This window comes from Chinchilla lanigera, unplaced genomic scaffold (assembly GCF_000276665.1).
Source record: "Chinchilla lanigera isolate Chin_1 unplaced genomic scaffold, ChiLan1.0 scaffold00147, whole genome shotgun sequence".
Lineage (NCBI taxonomy): Eukaryota > Metazoa > Chordata > Mammalia > Rodentia > Chinchillidae > Chinchilla > Chinchilla lanigera.
Genome location: NW_004955548.1, coordinates 991170 through 1008638, shown reverse-complemented (window position 1 = coordinate 1008638; position 17469 = coordinate 991170). Strand labels below are relative to the sequence as shown.

Below are 17469 nucleotides of genomic sequence, written 5' to 3'. Positions count from 1 at the left end.
GGCAATGTTCTAATTGAAATTTCTATATTCTTACTACCACGCTGGAGGTAGCTATATTGGTATCATACCCATTCTACAGGGGATGAAGAAGGAAAGGAACAGCATGTTTAAATTATTTGCCCAAGATCCCATGGTTATTCAAAGCCAAAACTCAGGATTTAAAGTCTGTGCTCTTCATTATGTAGTTAGAGTCAGGAGTGGGCCAAAGAAGAGGAAGGGAAAGTAGAGTTACAAGTTCAAGGTAAAAACTGAGTTTGGGTTAGTCCATCAGCTTAAAGACAGCCATCAGTAATTGTTCACTTAACAAGTAAGACCTATTTTAAAATAATTGATAAATTTGCAAGTCAACGTATAAGCAAATTGGGAAGTGCTCAATACATGACTAAATGGATAATGCTGGTCTTTTTCGTCTTTACCAGTTTAGTCTCCTGGATCTCCCAGCCGAGACCACGGAGCAAGGAACATGGACGTGAAGGGGTTAATATTGGAGCTGGGAGCTCGAAGTGGAGGCGAAGAGGATTGTGGGGGCTACACTTCCGTCCTAACGTGCGCGCCGGTGTCGTGAATTGTAGCGCGCTTCTTCATCATGGCGGACCGGTGAGGGTTATGAGCGGAGTGGAGACAGTCTGGCCACCGCCACCGCTGCTGCTTTCTGAGGCCGCAGGGCTCGGGCTGTCGGCCACAGGAGAGCAGACAAGGCAGAGGTTTGTAACACTTAAGGCTGAGGATCAGGCATGTCCTGCCACCAGCCCCGCTGAAAGAAGGGAACGGAAGTGAGAGGGGATGAGGAGCAGGGGGAACGAACTGATGAACGGAACTGGCGGCGACAATTGATGGCGTAGCTGCAGGATTAAGTGGGCGTGTAAGTAAATTGTGTATGTTGACATTGAGATATGTGAATTTGCTGGCTAATTCGCGATTTGGAACAGATGAGATCTGTGGGAGAGGCTGCAAAATGATGAATGGAGGATAAAATCAGGGCGAAAACGTGTTTTCGCCGGGCACACGTAAATTGTACCTCTACGGGAGAATTTTATTGGGGTGACCCGGACCTCTAGTTTCTAGTTCTTTGAAGAAAAGATTGAGGCATTATTCTGGACATATACAGCCTACCATTTACTGTCTGCAGCTGGACACATGCAATTACGATGGCATAGAGATCGATACATCGTGTTTTATCAAAACCTACTGCTGACCACAGACTCCTCTCAGGAGGCTGTAGAAGGCTCTTTGCTCAAGTGATTTAAAGTGTTTTGAAGAAAAGCACAAACGTGTGCATTTTTCCTCTAGGCACACGCCCTCCCTTTTTACCTCTGCTTGGAGGGCAGAGAAGTACTTAAGACCCAAACCACTTTTTTCCTGGTGAGAGCTTTTACCCGCCACCACCCCAGTACCTCTCCGACAGAATCCGTGTTACCGGTGGGCAAGGTTTCCCCACAGGCAGAGCCCACAAGCTCTGGACATGAGTGCAATGCAGGATTCACAGACTTGTTCGCTTGAGCACTTGAAACGTGTGTGCTAATTCTTTGGTTTTCCAGCAAACTCCATTCAGAGCAGGAAATTGCACACTCACCAAAAACCCTGGCTAGGCAATCTCTTATGCTTCTGAACTATCAAACCTAGTGTTTTACTAACCAGAGAAACAGTAATATAACGGGCAGTACAAGTCAGTGGTGCTCAAACTTTCCTGTGCGTCAGAATCAGCTAGAGGCCCGGGAATATAGCTCAGTGGCATAAGCGCCTGGGAGGCGCAAGGTCCTGAGTTCGATTCCCGGTACAAAAAAAAAAAAAAAGAATCAGCTAGAGAGCATATTAGAACACGGATTGCTGGATTCCATTCATAGAGTTGCGAAAGTTGGGCAGGTGTGGCCTCCAAATTTACATTTCTAGCAATTTCCCAGAAGATGCTAATATTACTGGCTCTGAAACCGCACTTGGGGGCACTGCTAATCTAAGCACACCTGACATAAGTAAACTTGAAGGACATCTTTAGAGAAGTCTAGGCACACTCTTAAGGTCAGCTCTGAATTAAAATACAGTGCATATTAAATCAAATGGATTTTGTTTAGACACTGTGTAGGGGGAAAAAGTTCCTTTTGTGCTTAACTATGCTAAGCACTTGCTCTGTCACTGAGCTACACCGAGCCCCTAGGGAATCTTTCTATTTTAGTGTATATTGACATATTTATGAGATACTAAGTGATGTCCTATGTATACAATGTGGAGTGATTCGTCACCTGAAGAACTTTTTTGTGGAGTGAGCATTTGAAATTTACTCTTAGCAGATTTGAAATATGTATTACTAGATCTTGAAAAAAGTCCTGTCTAACTGAAATATTGTACACTTTAGCCAACTTATCCACATTCCCCTCTCCAGACTCAGTTAACTACCTTTTTCTCTACTTCTACGAGAGTGATTTAGAATATGAACATAAATATATATTATCTATCCTTCTGTGTCTAGCTTACTTCATGATATCCAGGTTCATTCATGTTATTGCAAATGACAGAATTGCCTTTTCAAGGATGAAAAATATTCCTTTGTGAATATATAACATATTTTCTTTATCCATAGTCCATTGATGGACTCTTAGATTGATTGCATAACTTAGGTATTGTGACTAATACTGCAGTGAACATGAGAGTGCAGTTATCTCTTCAACATAGTGATTTCAAATCCTTTGGGTATATACCCAAAAGTTGGATTGCTGGATGCTATTGTAACTGGTGGGGCAAAAGGGCTGTCTTTTATTATGGCTTGTATCTAGATGCCCCACGAAGCCTCATATGCTCATAGGTGGGGATTTTCAGAGGTGGCTGGATCGAGGGTGTGTGATAACTAAATTGGTTTAATATATTTCTGGGTATGGATAATGGACGGTCCACCCTGGGTGTGGGTGACACCAACCAACAGTTTTGTAGCCTGGATGGAATATAAAGGGAAATATGAAGGGAAGTCTGCTGGTGCTTTGCTGCCTCTTGCCTGCCCTGCCGTGGAGTATTTCTCTTCTGCCATGCTGCCCTGCCTTGGAGCCAGCCAGCTATAAACTGAAACATCTACACACCGTGAGCTAAAGTATACATTTCCTCCCTTAACTTGTGCGTGTCAGGTATTTAGTTCCAGAAATGAAAAAAGTAACTAAGACATTTTTAAGTTAGAATTTTTCTTTTTTTGGGCGGGGGAATAAACTGCTTCTTCATACTTCTCAGTCCAGAGACTTAACCCACACCCCGCCACCTCACCTCAGCTCAGACGAATGGAAAGAATATGTGTGTGCTGGCCCCAGGAGGTCAGAGTCCAGTTTTGTTTCCTGAGTAAGGAAGGCAGTGGAAGACAACCAGGAGGCATGAAACAAGCGTGGAGCAGGCTATCATCTAATTGTATTCCTTCTTTCCTTTACTATAAAAGGCCTTTGCATACCTGAACATAGTGATATGGTGATTTATAGCAATAGGAGGCCCTTCCATCTCCTGGGAGGTGGTTCCAAATATAAAGCCTTTTTTCTTTCCACCAAGCCAATCTGTGTGTGTGTGTGTGTGTGTGTGTGTGTGTGTGTGTGTGTGTTTGTGGGAGAGGAGGAAGCAACAAGTTGGTAATTTTTGGTTTTTGCAGGAACTACTCTATAGTTTTCCATAGTGACTGTACTAATTGAATTTCTACTAACAGTGTACATAAATCTTCTTTTCTCTACATTTTCTCTAACACCTACCTTTCATCATTTTATTTTCAGTGCTGGAATTGAATCCAGCGTCCTGTGCATACTAGGCAAATGCTTAGCTACATCCCCAACCCCTCGTCTTTTTTATAATAGTCATTCCAAGTGGTATAACATGATATATCATTGAAGTTTGAATTTGTATTTCTATAGTGACAAATGATGTTGAACTTTTTTTTACATATCTGTTCGCCATTTGTATGTCTTCTTTCAGGGAATATCTTTTTAGCTCCTTTGCTCATTTTTAATTGGGTTATTAGTTTTCTTGATATCAAGTTGAGTTACTTATATGTTTTAGATATTAAGCCTTTATCAGGTATATGGCTTAAGATATTTTCTCCCACTCTGTAAGTTGTTTCTTTGCTGTGTTAATTCTTTACATTGCAAAGGAGTTTTGTTTTTGTTTTAATGTAATCTTATTTGTCTGTTTTTTTCTTTCATTTTCCAAGCTTTTGGGATCAAATCCAAAACAATCATCAACCAGACCAATGTCATGCAGTTTTTTTCCTTTGCTTTTATCTAGGAGCTTTGAAGTTTCAGGTCTTACGTTTGTCTTTAATAAAATTGATATTTTTTTCTCTTGTTCCTGTGTATGTTTTGGTTGATGGAGCCATGATCTTCTTGAATTAAAGAAAGCTGTTTCTTCAGTTGTAGGTGGTAGAATGCCTTGTATGGTAGAAGTTTAAAAATATGAAGTAGTTATTTTCATTTAAAATTCCTTGCTAAGTTATACTCAAGTAGCTAGTTACTTACAGTGGAACTCAAACCTCTGTATTATCAATTTTGAATATCTGGTAATAGATTATGTTTGAAATTAAAAAATAGAAAGTAAGTTGTGACAATCTAATTGCCAGATTTGTATAAGGAGGCAGAAATGCAAAAGTATGATAGGTAATTTTCTTTTCCTATTCTAATTAAACCCTTCCTTCCTCAGAAGAAATAATCATTTTATTTATTCTATAATTCAGATAATCAGAAATCCTATTTTCCAGGGTTCCAAACTGCTCCTGGAGGATGGCAGTCCACAGGTACCCTCCAAACTGTTCCATAAGCCTGAAGATGACCAGTACACATGTGCAGAAATTTCACTAATCATCCTAGACTCCTGTGAATGTTGCATTCAAGAATGGCTATCATCAAGAAATCAATCAACCACAAATGCTGGTGAGGCATTGGGAGTGAAGGAACCCTTCTCCACCATTGGTAGGAGTGTAATTGGTACTACCAGTATGGAAACCAGTATAGAGTTTCTTAAAAAAAAACTGAAACTAGAGGTTCCATTTGACCCAGCTATTCTGCTTTGTGATATCTTCTTGGAGGTAAAAGTATCATTCCACATTGATATATGTGCACCCATGTTTATAGCAGCACAATTTTTAATAGCTAAATCTTGGAAATAGCCCATGTGCTCATCATCAGTTGAATGGATAAAGAAAATATGTTTTTATGTACAATAGAGTACTACTCTGCCATAAAGAAAAATAAACTTTAGGCATTTTAAGTAAATGGACGCACATTGAGGCTATACTTTCAAATGAAATAAATTGGACCCACATGTTTAAATATCACATTGCTTCTCTTGTGTGAGAAACTGTAAGTGTAAATAAGGACCAAAAGAGATGATAGATGTTGGTAAATAGGAAGAAAATGTTCAAATGGAAAGGAGAACAAGGGAGGAGGCTGGAGGGAAGGAAGGGAAAAGGAATAAAGAGAATAGAAGGAAAAAATGGAGACAAAACTTTTGTAAATAAGGAGGGGAAGAAGGGTTGAAGGGAAGGAAGGGGAATGAGGAAAAACATCAAGATATATTATGTACAAATACATCATAGGGTACAAATTCCCTATGATGAATGTGATCACTTTGTGTATCGAAAGAGTACCAATACAATTAATTTTTAAAATTTCTTCCCAGATTTGATATAAAACACAACAAACGAAACCCAATCCAGATACACAGCACATAAAGTTATAAAAATATCCACACTATTTTAGCTCTCTTCTGAGTCTTTACAGGGGACCAGCAAGGTGCTATAATGACCAGTGTCCTGCATATTTCAGAAATCATATTCTGTTCTCAATCACATTCATGTCCAGGGGAGTCAATGAAAAAGAAACAGGGAGAGACAGATGGACACACACACACACACACACAGTTCTTGAAAATTAATAAAATGTTACACAGTTTGTGCACTTCTTCCTTTTGCTCCTGCACTGATTTCTTCCTTGCACACTAATCCTCACTTGTGTCTAATCCATACTTACTCTTACAGGCAGAAGAATTTTCTATGGAGTGTGAGGAGGCAAATCAAGCCTATGTGAACTTGGGTTCTGCAGCTCTATGTCCTAAATTGTTCCTAAGTAGAAATCATTTAATTTTTGTTAAATGAGTATGTGTGGGGGTGTTGGCCAGAGGTATGTATGAGATGGGTATGCAAAGGTAAGGAACTTTTGGAGCCACATGCCTGAAACCTCCCAGAATACATGGTTAGACATTAAAAGATAGCCTACAGGCCCCAAGTCCAAGTAGGATCAAACACAATGCCTTAAGGAATGAATGTTCTGGGCCTCCTGCTCCCCATATTCCAACTTATTACTTAGGCTGGCACTAAGGTCAATTATGTAACAGACCACCCCAACCTTCCCCTGTGCCCTGTATGAATTCCTGCACAGATAATAGTCCTTCCTATGTCCATTGTCCTTTACTCTTGCTTCCTGGTTCTATCAGTAAAAAGTCATAGTGGCTACAGTTAGGGGCTGCTCTTTATGACACTTTGTCATGCTGAGGGGTCTCCATCAAGGGCAGCCCCTCTGGGCCCTCTTGGAGTTTGACTTGGACACTGACTCAGAGTATTCTTTTGTCCTTTGTACCATGCCGTGTTCCTGAACTGTGACAGGTGTTGCCTGTGTGAGGAGCATGTGAGGAATAAGTGGGTACAACTCACTGCGAGAGGACTGACCTCCTAAAGCCTAGAAAAGGAACAAGGACGTCCATAAGGTAAGGGGACAAAGATGGCCATGGAATAGCCTGGTATGTCTCCACAAAGTCACAGGTTAGGATTATCAGCCCCAGAGGTCTTTTAACTGTGCAATTGCTAAGTGAATGGATGCAGTTCATTTGTTCTTTTTTCTCTTTTACTTTCATTCGTATGGTATGGATCAAACTTTATCCAAATAGGAAAAACAATTTAAGCAACACTTGCAACATCTTTTAAAGACATCTGGATGTAAAATTTGTCAACCTTAACTTACTAAATTATTTGTAGCTTTTCAACAACTATGTCTATGGTTTCCTCTGGCGGTGGAGGGCTGGGAACATGTGATCCAAAAATTGAGACAGTCATTAGGTCCCGTAAAAGATGCCCACCTTGAAATTTGTGATCTGTGCGGGGTCAATATTCAAACTACTCAAACAAAGGGAGTACCCTTAAAAAATACTTCCACCTCCTCTCTCAGCTCCCTCTGTAAGCCCCCTTCTGCCTCCAACCTGCTAGAGGACCAAGAGAGTGGCTGGGGGGAGGGCTTTAAAATTATAACATCATATGCCAATTGGACTTGTTTTCCAAAAAAAAAAAAAAAAATAGAAAAAGAAACAAGAGAAAAAATAGGAGGAGAAAAATAGGAAAAAATAGAAAAAGAAAAAATAGGAAAAGAAAAATAGGGAAAAATAGAAAAATAAAAAACAGGAAAAAAAGGAAAATGAGAACAGGAAAAGAAAAGAAAATTTTTTTTTAAAAAAGGAGAGAAAGCTAAAGACAGCAAAAGTTAAACCAGCAAGTTATACTAAGCTGGGACAAATTAGCAGGAAAAAGAAACACTCATCAGTATTTTTTATAAATACACACATATATGAGCTCAAACTACAAAGCTTAAAAGAGCATCTCCAACCTGTCCTTTGATTTTCTTACTTCCTCTCTCTAGCTTTCAGAAAGTTAAAAGGAAGTCATTCAGGTTCTTTGATTAGTGACTTTAATTTTTGCTTGGTAATGCACTTGGAGTTAATCATAGCATTTGTCTTTGGAGCCATATTTTGGTAAGGAGTGGAGATTCACCCTCAGAAAGCTTTGTGCTTGGTTATCTTTCTGCCCCTGAGATAGTTAGGATTGGTTTTCATGCTCCAGAGTGGTTGTCTTCTCTGTGGCTGCTACATTTAGGACCGGGTTTCCTGGATTGTGGGTTTCCTGTCCCTGTGACCCTTTCAGATTGAAGCTGACCTTCATTCATGTCTGGGCCATATTCTTTATAAACTGGTCTGGATTTGACCCTCGGACTCTGGAAGAACAAATGTAAATGTTTTAGTTAAAATTTATCAGCCTTTCTACCCATAGGCAGAACTAGAAAATAACTCCTTTCACTTCCCTCTCCCTTCGGGAGTGCTGCTCCAGGAGGGAAACGTTTTTACAGCACAGATATCATAAAACAAAAAATATTGTTAGGGACTCTTGTGAGTTCATTAACAGTTGTAAACAGAAACAGGTTTATTCCAATAAGATAAACCATCAGCCTCAATCCCGTCTTAATAATAGTCTTTGCTTTCACAGGTGTAAAAGGTATTTTTCCTTCTGACTCTTATTACAAGAGGTCTCTGCTAATTGATCACCTATAGGAAAAGTTCTGATTAGTCTGCTTATAGTTACAAACCTAAAATCTAAAAAAGGATTGTTGTAGTTCAACTTGGCCAATATATCTAAGAGTGCACTCTGGTTTAAAGACAATTATTTTGTGTGTTTGCATATTTGTCCGCCTGTCTAATTTGTGTTATTTAAAGAACCTGCAGTTACTTCATTTAAGAGAAATTTTTTTAGTTCAGCAATTCATTTTTTTGTTCTTTTTGAGATTTCCATGGAAAGATCATTTATATAGGTTTTCAGGGTAGCTAAACTTATTTAAAACATTTCCAGATAAAGACTGACAGGCTTGAGGCTTGCATAGGAATAAAAATGGTAATGTTTGATAAGTAAGTTTATATGTGATTTAGGTTAATATGTATGTGTTTCTTTGTGTGTTAACTTTCAAGTATATATTATATTATCCTCCAAAAGTTCTACTCAAAGCATAATCTCAAATGCTTGTGGTTTTTATAGCTTAACAGTAGGATAATTTGAATCAGTTGGTAAGAGTAAAAATGTCTTTAAAGTTGTTAAAATATTTTCATACATGTTCTTAGGTAACCAATATAATATAAAAAATCAGTTTTATGAATGCAATATCTATTATTATCTGTGTAACATAATTTAAGAGTTTTTCTTGGTAAAAGATTTCATATATCTGTGGCTTTAAATAAGTGTTATCTGTTATGATGGGTCATCTAAATAATTGTTTTTGGCTGTGATTGAAAGGTTAAGTTTTCTATGTATAAAACAATATGGTTTTCTAAAAATATTGAAGTGCTCTTGGTTAAACTTACAAAACTAAATTAAAAAGCAAAGGTTGTATATTTTACTAAAATAGGATTCCTGTTTTGTCACCATTAGGCTTGTGGTTACTCGAAAGTGAGATTCAAGAGTTAGAGTATTTGAATATTAACCTATAAAGTGTTTTCAATAATCACTTCATGATTGGTTAAATAAACAATTACTATCTAAGTTTATGACATAACATATATTTGTGCATATATGTGTATATATATATATCTGAAAACAAGCTATGCTGTGAGTCTGAGCTTTAAAGTTCATTTTATAGAGTGAAGACTACATAAGTTTGATACATACAAAGTAACTAATAGGTACTCTCTTTTATACAATATGTGTTTAGACCATAAACATAAAATGATCAAAATTTGATCTCTCTTTACATTTGGTCCTGACATTTAAAGTTGATCTACATCTATTGGCTTTGAATAAATATTTTTTTTATTGTATAAATGAGATACACTTGTATATTGGGTAATAAGTCTATTTTTGGTCATTAATATTGTTTCCAAAACTTATCAGAGCTATAAAAATGTCTGTCATTCTTGTCAATATAGTTACACCTTATAAAACCTATTAGGAAAGTCTAGAGTTTGTTTTAAAAATAAAAACTATGGCCGGGCATGGTGGCTCATACCTGCAATCCCAGCACTTGGAAGGCTGAGGCAGGAGGATCACTGTGAGTTCAAGGCCTGCCTGAGCTACAAAGTGAGTTCAAGGCCAGCCTGAACTGTAAAAATGCAAATAAATAAATAAACTAAGCTGGACATGATGGCACATGCCTATAATCCCAGCACTTACTTAGGAGGCAGAAGGATTGCCATGAATTTGAGGTCAGCCTGGGCTACATAGTGAGTTCAAGGTCAGCCTGAATTGTAGAATAAGACCCTGTCTCAAAAAACCAATAAGATAATAGTAATAGTAATAATAATAATAATAAATAAATAAACTAAATACATGTAAAGATTTCTGTATAGCTGTGATACCAATTATTGCTGACCTCGTGGTATATTAAATTTTGTATCTGTGTTTGCCAAGTGTCCAGGCCTTCAAAGATACAAAAATTAAAAATATCCTGTTTATCACACTGGTGATTTATGGTGACAAGCTTTTTAGGCTCGAACGTCTGGCTTTCCTTTCCTTGTGTTTCACCTATTTGGGATGAAATGCAGAGGTCAGCCCAACATGATGTAGCCAACCAGTTGATGTGAATACTTTTTCACACTTATTTTTCTGTGGTCATTATGTAATTATATTATAATAGTTGAAGATACCCAGACACTGTGCAGCACATGCAATGTCACTGTAGAAATTAAAAGGTTAGAAGTTAATAACCTATAAAGTACGTTTATAAACAATTACATTCTACTTAACTGTCATTCTGGTAACAGAAACTGGTTAAAGAAAATAAATTAGGTAAAAGTTTCCTTATGTCATTTAACATTTTGTAATTAGATAAAGATAACTGACTAAAAAGTTATTCTATACTAAGATGAACTTTTAAATGTGTTTCACAGATACTAATAAAACATTATAGTTCTAATATAATAATGTCATCGTGATTGTTATGCTAAAATATTGTGCTGCTCTTGATCTCAAGTTTTCTTCGTGAAACTTAATAATTGTTATGTGTTAACTTTCTACAGGGTTTCAACTTCTAAGACAACAGCCTTGATTGATAAAATCCATTCCGCAGACAGGAGTAAATCCTGTGGTTTAAAAGGCAATAAAATTAGGCAAGTGGACATGACTCACTATACATCTTTTGGCAAACTTCAATATATACATTTCTCTGTTGATACCTATTACACAGGACTTGGCCGCTCTAGAACTCCATGCCAAACAAATTTCCTTTAGCCTGCGTTAGCCCAGAGGGTCAAAGGATCACCATACAACCCTTTATTATTCTGCTGGTCACCCTCTGTGGCAAAGATTTACTATTTAAAATTCAATTATTAGAACATAAAGGTGGAAATATGATAAGAGAGACTTTACCCACAGGAACAATTATATAAAGAACTCTTTTCTTTAATTTTTTTTTTTTAAATAGTGACTCAGGCAGCTTCACAGCAGTGGGAAAACATTTTATTTCCACAAAGGAAAGACCGTATCTGGTCTACAAGTGCTGGGCCCTATGGAATTGCTGTTTTGGGGGACGGGGTATGCATCTGTTTGTTCACCAGGTGAGGAGTAACCCCATTCCTGAGCTGCGGGAGATGGTGCTTTCCCTCCAGGGATGGGCAACAAGAGGAAGAGAACAAATCTGCAACACAGTCCTCAAAACCTACCTGGGGAGAGATTAAACAGCCCACTGCATAGGCTGAACAGATGCTACAAAAGGCCGGCATTCCTTCCACCCCAGCAAAGCTCTTCCTGGCAATTCGGTTTCTGGTTAATTGTATACCAAAAGTAAATGGCATGATATATTAGGCACATATACTTACACTTCCTGCTTTTTATATAGTCACCTAGGGGGACCCTGAGCCTCCTCTCCCCTCCAAGGATGCCTCTTATACTGGCAGAGCCTGGCTGCCCACTCCTAGCCATTTAAGGGATTACGATAAAAGTTATGGCCACTCTGGATGCTCTCTATTGTCTGGGATTTACTACCTCATGAATGGTACGTTTTGACTGAAGAATTCTATGTGCAGTGTCTAATGTCGCCTCTGGTAACCACTGTATTCCCTCTTAGCCTTAGTGGTATGTTTATGGATCACATTTTCATTGGGCTTCACCGTACTACAGGGGCCTGGCGCATCATTAAGTTTTCATTAATATTGCCAGCATCCTAGCTTCCTCTGTGTCTGGCAGCACCTTCCTAAACAATATTTCTATATATTCTCTTCTGTGGGCGCCTATAGGAGATAGCCTAGATTTCGGGTGGAATTTGTGTCTGTCCACCAATATCTTTGTTGTTTCTCTTGCTTATGACCTAGCCCTAGAAAATTGGGGACCCCATAACCTAATGGTGTTACAGTCTAATCAACCAGGAATTACAGTTTACCTTTTAATTATAGCGATAGCCCTCCCTTATGGGATCCTGGGCTTGCTGCATCTTTATTACATCTTTCTTCTGGCACCTACTTATATGCCCTTTAAAAAGCCTTATAGTGTTTAGTTATTCATTTCTTTCATCACATTGTCAGAATTGGCAGCTGTCAGCATTTAGATAAGCTCACATAGATTGCTCTAATACCTCTGATCGTGATCTATATTTCCTGCCCATATACTGTGGTCCTCACTAAGGAGAAACTATTTTCACTGTCTACATTTCATCTACTCCTCAGTGCCAACATTTTAAGGCTGTCAATATTACCTTGCCTAAAAGCTACACCTGGCTCACTCCATGTGTCAATAGTAATAATATTTCTCAGTTAAATACACTCATTATGGTGGTTAGAGTAAAGAGTGATGCCTGGCTTCCCAACAATCTGACACATGATTGGGTGGGGATGCTGCTTTTGAATGAATTAGCTCAACACTTGAACAACTCAGGCAAAAGCGGTTTTTGCACATTATAACAGTGATGGCACTGGCAGCTACTCCAGCCCCAGCAGCTGTCACCCTAACTCATATTCCATCCAAACTGCCTGAACCATGTCTGGATATTTTCAAAATGTGACTTCTGAGATCATAACTCAAGCCTATATTGATAAAGGAAACTTTACAAAGACTTGACATCCTGAAGCAGCTGTCAGAAAGCTCAGTAAATATCAACAAGCTCTTCGGACACATAGTAAGCTCAGCTGTGATGCTGGTAGTATTACTCCAGTGCCACTTAATCACTCTGAATCTTGGAAAGAGGTGCATTGCCTCTCCATGGTGCTCTTCTTACAAATATAGACAGAGATATTAGTGGTCTTCAAAGCCACCTTCAGGCCCAGCTTTATAAGCTTAAAATGGAAGCTCGTAACATTACTTTAGATCATCTCAATGATATCACCTCATGGATGAATCCAAAAAGATGGGTCTCTGGTCTCAACCTTTGCATTTGGACTCTTATTGTTGTTGGAATAATATTCTGTTTGCTCTTTTTACAGTCCTAAGAGCCCTCTGTCTACTACTTCAGTGGATACTGCATGCTGAAGACGTGATGACCTTTCTCCACCAGGCCCAATATCCCTCCTCCCTTCACCCTATCCTTCTTTCACAAACCCATGTACAAAACAGAAAAAGGGGGATATGTGGAGGCATTGGCCAGAGGTATGTATGAGATGGGTATGCAGAGGTAAGGAACTTTTGGAGCCACATGCCCAAAACCTCCCAGAATACATGATTAGACATTAAAAGATAGCCTACAGGCCTCAAGTCCAAGTAGGGTCAAACACAATGCCTTAAGGAATGAATGCCCTGGGCCTCCTGCTCCCCACATTCCAACTTACTACTTAGACTGGCACTAAGGTCAGTCATATAACAGACTATCTTGACCTTACTCCATCCTTCCCCTGTGCCCTACATGAATTCCTGCACAGATGTAGTCCTTCCTTTGTCCTTTATCCTTGCTTCCTGGTTCTATCAATAAAACTTCTCAGTGGCTCCAGTTAGGGGCTGCCCTTTATGAGACTTTCTCATGCTGAGGGGTCTCAGTTAAGGGCAGCTCCTCTGGACCCTCTTGGAGTTTGAGTCAGACACTGACTCTGAGTACTCTTTCATCCTTTGCATTGTGCCACAGTCATGAATTGTGACAAATATGCAATATTACCAGCAGTCTCAAGACTAGATGTGTATCACAGAGAATTTTGGGTCATATATGTCAAAGCAACAAACACATGATTATTGCAGAATTCAAGTTCAGATGGGTTTTTTTCCAATCCAAGTTGGATAGGGTGATTTCTTAAAATAACTTTAAATAATTCAATATGGATCTCTAACCTGAAATGGAATTTCTGATCTGGCACTTAACTTCCAGTCTATGGAAGACAGTGTTTCATTTAGAATCTCAATCTCAATCTCAATCCCAATCTCAATCTCAATCTCAATCTCAATCTCAATCTCTCTCTCTCTCTCTTCCTGTCTCTCTCTCTCTCTCTCTTCCTGTCTCTTTCTCTCTCTCTGTCTCTCTCTCTCTCTGCTGGGGATTATGCCCAGGCCTTAAGCATTCTAGGAAAGCATTCTATTACTGTAATGGCTCTGACTTAGAATGCTCTTTCTGAGCATAAGAGTCTTTGCATCAGGTGAACAACAACTATAAACAAGAAATGGTAAAAGGTAATTATCATAATTAATGTCACGTTTTTCCTTGTGAAATAAGATTAGGAGAAAAACTAATATCTCTCTAGTAGAAGAAGGGGGCACTGGAAGCATTGTGTTCTAGAATCTGATGGCTGTAACTAATGAGTCAGATGTCTTGTGCACACATATTGCTTTTCCCACAGTAGACATAAACATCCTAGATGGCTGAAGCCAGGTTACCTTAGGTTCTGTGCCCATGCTGTGTATAGAGTAGCTATTGCTACTGTTATCAGGATCACCTTTTTACACTTAATAAAGTGACCAGTAGGAAACTTGAAGGACCAGAACTCATATAAATATATACTTTATAGGAGCATTTTAATAGCTTTAGGTGATTTAAGGAATTTATATAATTGTTTGCCAAGACTTAAGTGTAAAAAAGCCAAATCCAAAGTCTGATTGACTACAAGACGGAGTTCAGAGGATTAGAAATGACCTTGGCCAGAAATGTTTTGCATAAATTCAAAGTCCTTAGAGTAGTTGTCAGGGCCTTCTAGCCAGACCACCACGATACCCAGAGTTGATGTGTTGATTACTCCTTGCATTGCATCAAGAGAGAATGCAGACTGTGGAGAACTATATAGTGTGTCTCAGAGTGTGTCAGAAAAGACTTACAGGTTTTGAACACATGTGAGGTGATTTGGGGGAGGATTTAAAGAAGCAAGGCTTTGCTGTGGATTGGGTTCTTTAAGAAGAGGTATCTTTTTGATGATTGTGTATTGTGCATGCACAGGTGTATGTGTGCGTGTGTGTGTGTTACTAGGCAATGAACCCAGAGCCTTCCCATTGAGCTACATGCCCAGCCCTTTTTATTTTTTTGTTTTGAGGCGAAGAATTGCTAATTTGCTAAGTTGTCCAGGCTGGGCTCAGACTTTTGATCTTCCTGCTTCAGTCTCCCAGAGTGCTGGGATTATAGGTGTGCACCACCATGCCTGGCTCAGCTGACTATCTTAATAAACCTTATCTACAAGAAGGATAGAGTAGAAGTAGGCTAGTTAGTAAAGTATTTTAGCCTTTACTATTATGTGGTCATTTTGTGTTTTGATCAAAGTTTGTATTATTTTCTTTTCAGATGTGATTATTCAGTGGTTTTACTTTTTCTTGGTCATCATGGTTGTTTAATGGCCTTCTATGATGGACCAGGCCAGCTCCCATATATCAGTGGCTGCTGTGTGGACCAGGCCAGCTCCCATATATCAGTGGCTGCTTTTCTCCTCAGAATAATTGGTACTGTGTCCAGCAGACCATAGGAAACCAAATTCCTCCTCTGCTGGGAACCATTGATGGCAGAAAAATAATCAGATGTGCTGAACAGAAAAGCTGGATATAGATGAAATCTTCTAGGTACTCTCTAATACATCTTAGAAGCTCTGGTTGAAATGTTAGTCTCCTGATGTCATTTTTCCTTGAAAAAAAATCAGATCAGAAGAATATATTTAAGCGAGAGAAGTATATGAATGGATGTGGCAGATTGTGTTTTTAAAAGACGGCTACAACACTACTTCCTATCTCACACTTTCTTCTGTAATGTGACCCTGCCATCCTTCCATTAAGAAGTAGGGTCAGGTTTCCTTCTGCATTCAATCTTGGCAGACTTTGTATTAACCAACAAAATAAGGGAAAATGAGACAGTGATTTCCACGGATGGGCTATAAGAACCAATGCAGCTTCTGTTGTACCTGCAGAGAAATTGACCTTTAGAGTGCAGAGCTTCCATGTAAGAAGTCCAACTGAGGCTTCCAGACTGTGAGAAGTCCTAGGCCTATGGTGAGGACATCTATAGGTCCTCTGATCAACAGTCCTGTCTTAGAGGTTCCAACTACTAGCCAACATCAACCGATAACCTATGAATAAAGGCACTTGTAGATGCTTACAGCCCCAGCCATTAAGTCTTTCCAGCTGAAGCCCAGGGTACTGTATCATGGAGCAAAAATCAGCCATCCATGCTATGCCAAACCTCAGTTCTGGAACCACAAAAACTGATTCTTTTATACTACTAAGTTTTAGTTTATTACAAAACAATAGTAACCCAAACAGGTGGGAAGTTTGGTTAACATAAAAGGAGCAAGGAGGGCTTGTAGTTGATAGAAGGAAAAAAAGCAGACACAGATAAATGTGGCTGAGAAGGGTCTCTTTGATTTCAGAGACTGCAGAGTAGACAGATGAAGGTGGTCAAGGGAAAAGTAGAAAGAAGTTACCAGTATGATAACTGAAATATCTGTAGATAGATATACATCTCTCTAAAATAAGAACTTGATTTACTTAACTTGCTTTTTAAAGTGCTAGAGGTTGAACCCAGGGCCTTGCACATACCGAGCAAGCAGTCTACTGAGCTGGACCCCCAGCTCTCAATTATTTCTTTAACCAAACATTCTTGATTAAAACTAACAGAGATGCATAGTTTTTTTTTATATGTAGAAAAAGTAGAAATAATATTAACACTGGGAAACTATTCAGTGAATAAAAAAGATTTAATATTGTAGTTGTCTACAGTGACAAGCTTTTGAAGAAGTCCCATTAATCATTTACCAGGAGTTTTCTATAAAAATGATTTCTACTTTCCTGTGTTTATATGAATGTTTGCCTCAGTACACCTTGTTTGAGGTGTTAGCATAATACTCATGCATGTTGAAACTCCCTGTGAAGATTTTTAGCTATTCAGTTCTCCTTAGTAACAGTACTCACCACAGGATAAGGGATATTTACTCACCTCTTTCTCATTGTATGATAAGAAAATACAATATTATTTCCAATGATATCTGTCAAATTTTCATTATTTTACTCTGGTATAGTCAAGTTCACTTTTAAAGTCTCTATTGCTGGACATGGTAGCACATACCTGTAATCCCAGCACTTGGGAAGCTGAGGCAGGAGGATTGTTGCAAGTTTGAGACCAGTCTGTGCTACAAAGTGAGCTCAAGGCCAGCCTGAACTGCATAGTGAGACCCTGTCTCAAAAAGACAAAAAAATAAATAAAGTCTCTATATGTATACATATTTTGTACGCATCAGTAGCTTCTGTGGGTAACTCATTCTATCTGTAAATAAGAACAGAAGTCCTAGTACAATTATTGAAATTGTTTTGTTAGTAAATAGTCAAACATATGGATTTTT

The 17469-nt window shown here is 38.7% G+C and overlaps 1 protein-coding gene across 8 annotated transcripts in view; it reads left to right on the top strand.

Annotated features, from left to right (window-relative positions):
* The first annotated feature begins 553 nt into the window (after positions 1–553).
* Slc25a53 (solute carrier family 25, member 53) overlaps positions 554–17469 on the top strand; it is a 60463-nt gene continuing 43547 nt past the window's right edge. For 3 of the 8 annotated variants that reach the window (XR_001232240.1, XM_005412004.1, XM_013508527.1), the window contains exon 1: positions 13238–13327. Coding sequence is in view for 5 of the 8 variants with exons in the window: in XM_005412001.1 (XP_005412058.1) it covers positions 11738–11744; positions 13165–13327 (170 nt within the window). In the remaining 3 variants the exon portion in view is untranslated. The other 5 variants (XM_005412003.1, XM_013508524.1, XM_013508525.1 and 2 more) reach the window with 5 other exon arrangements.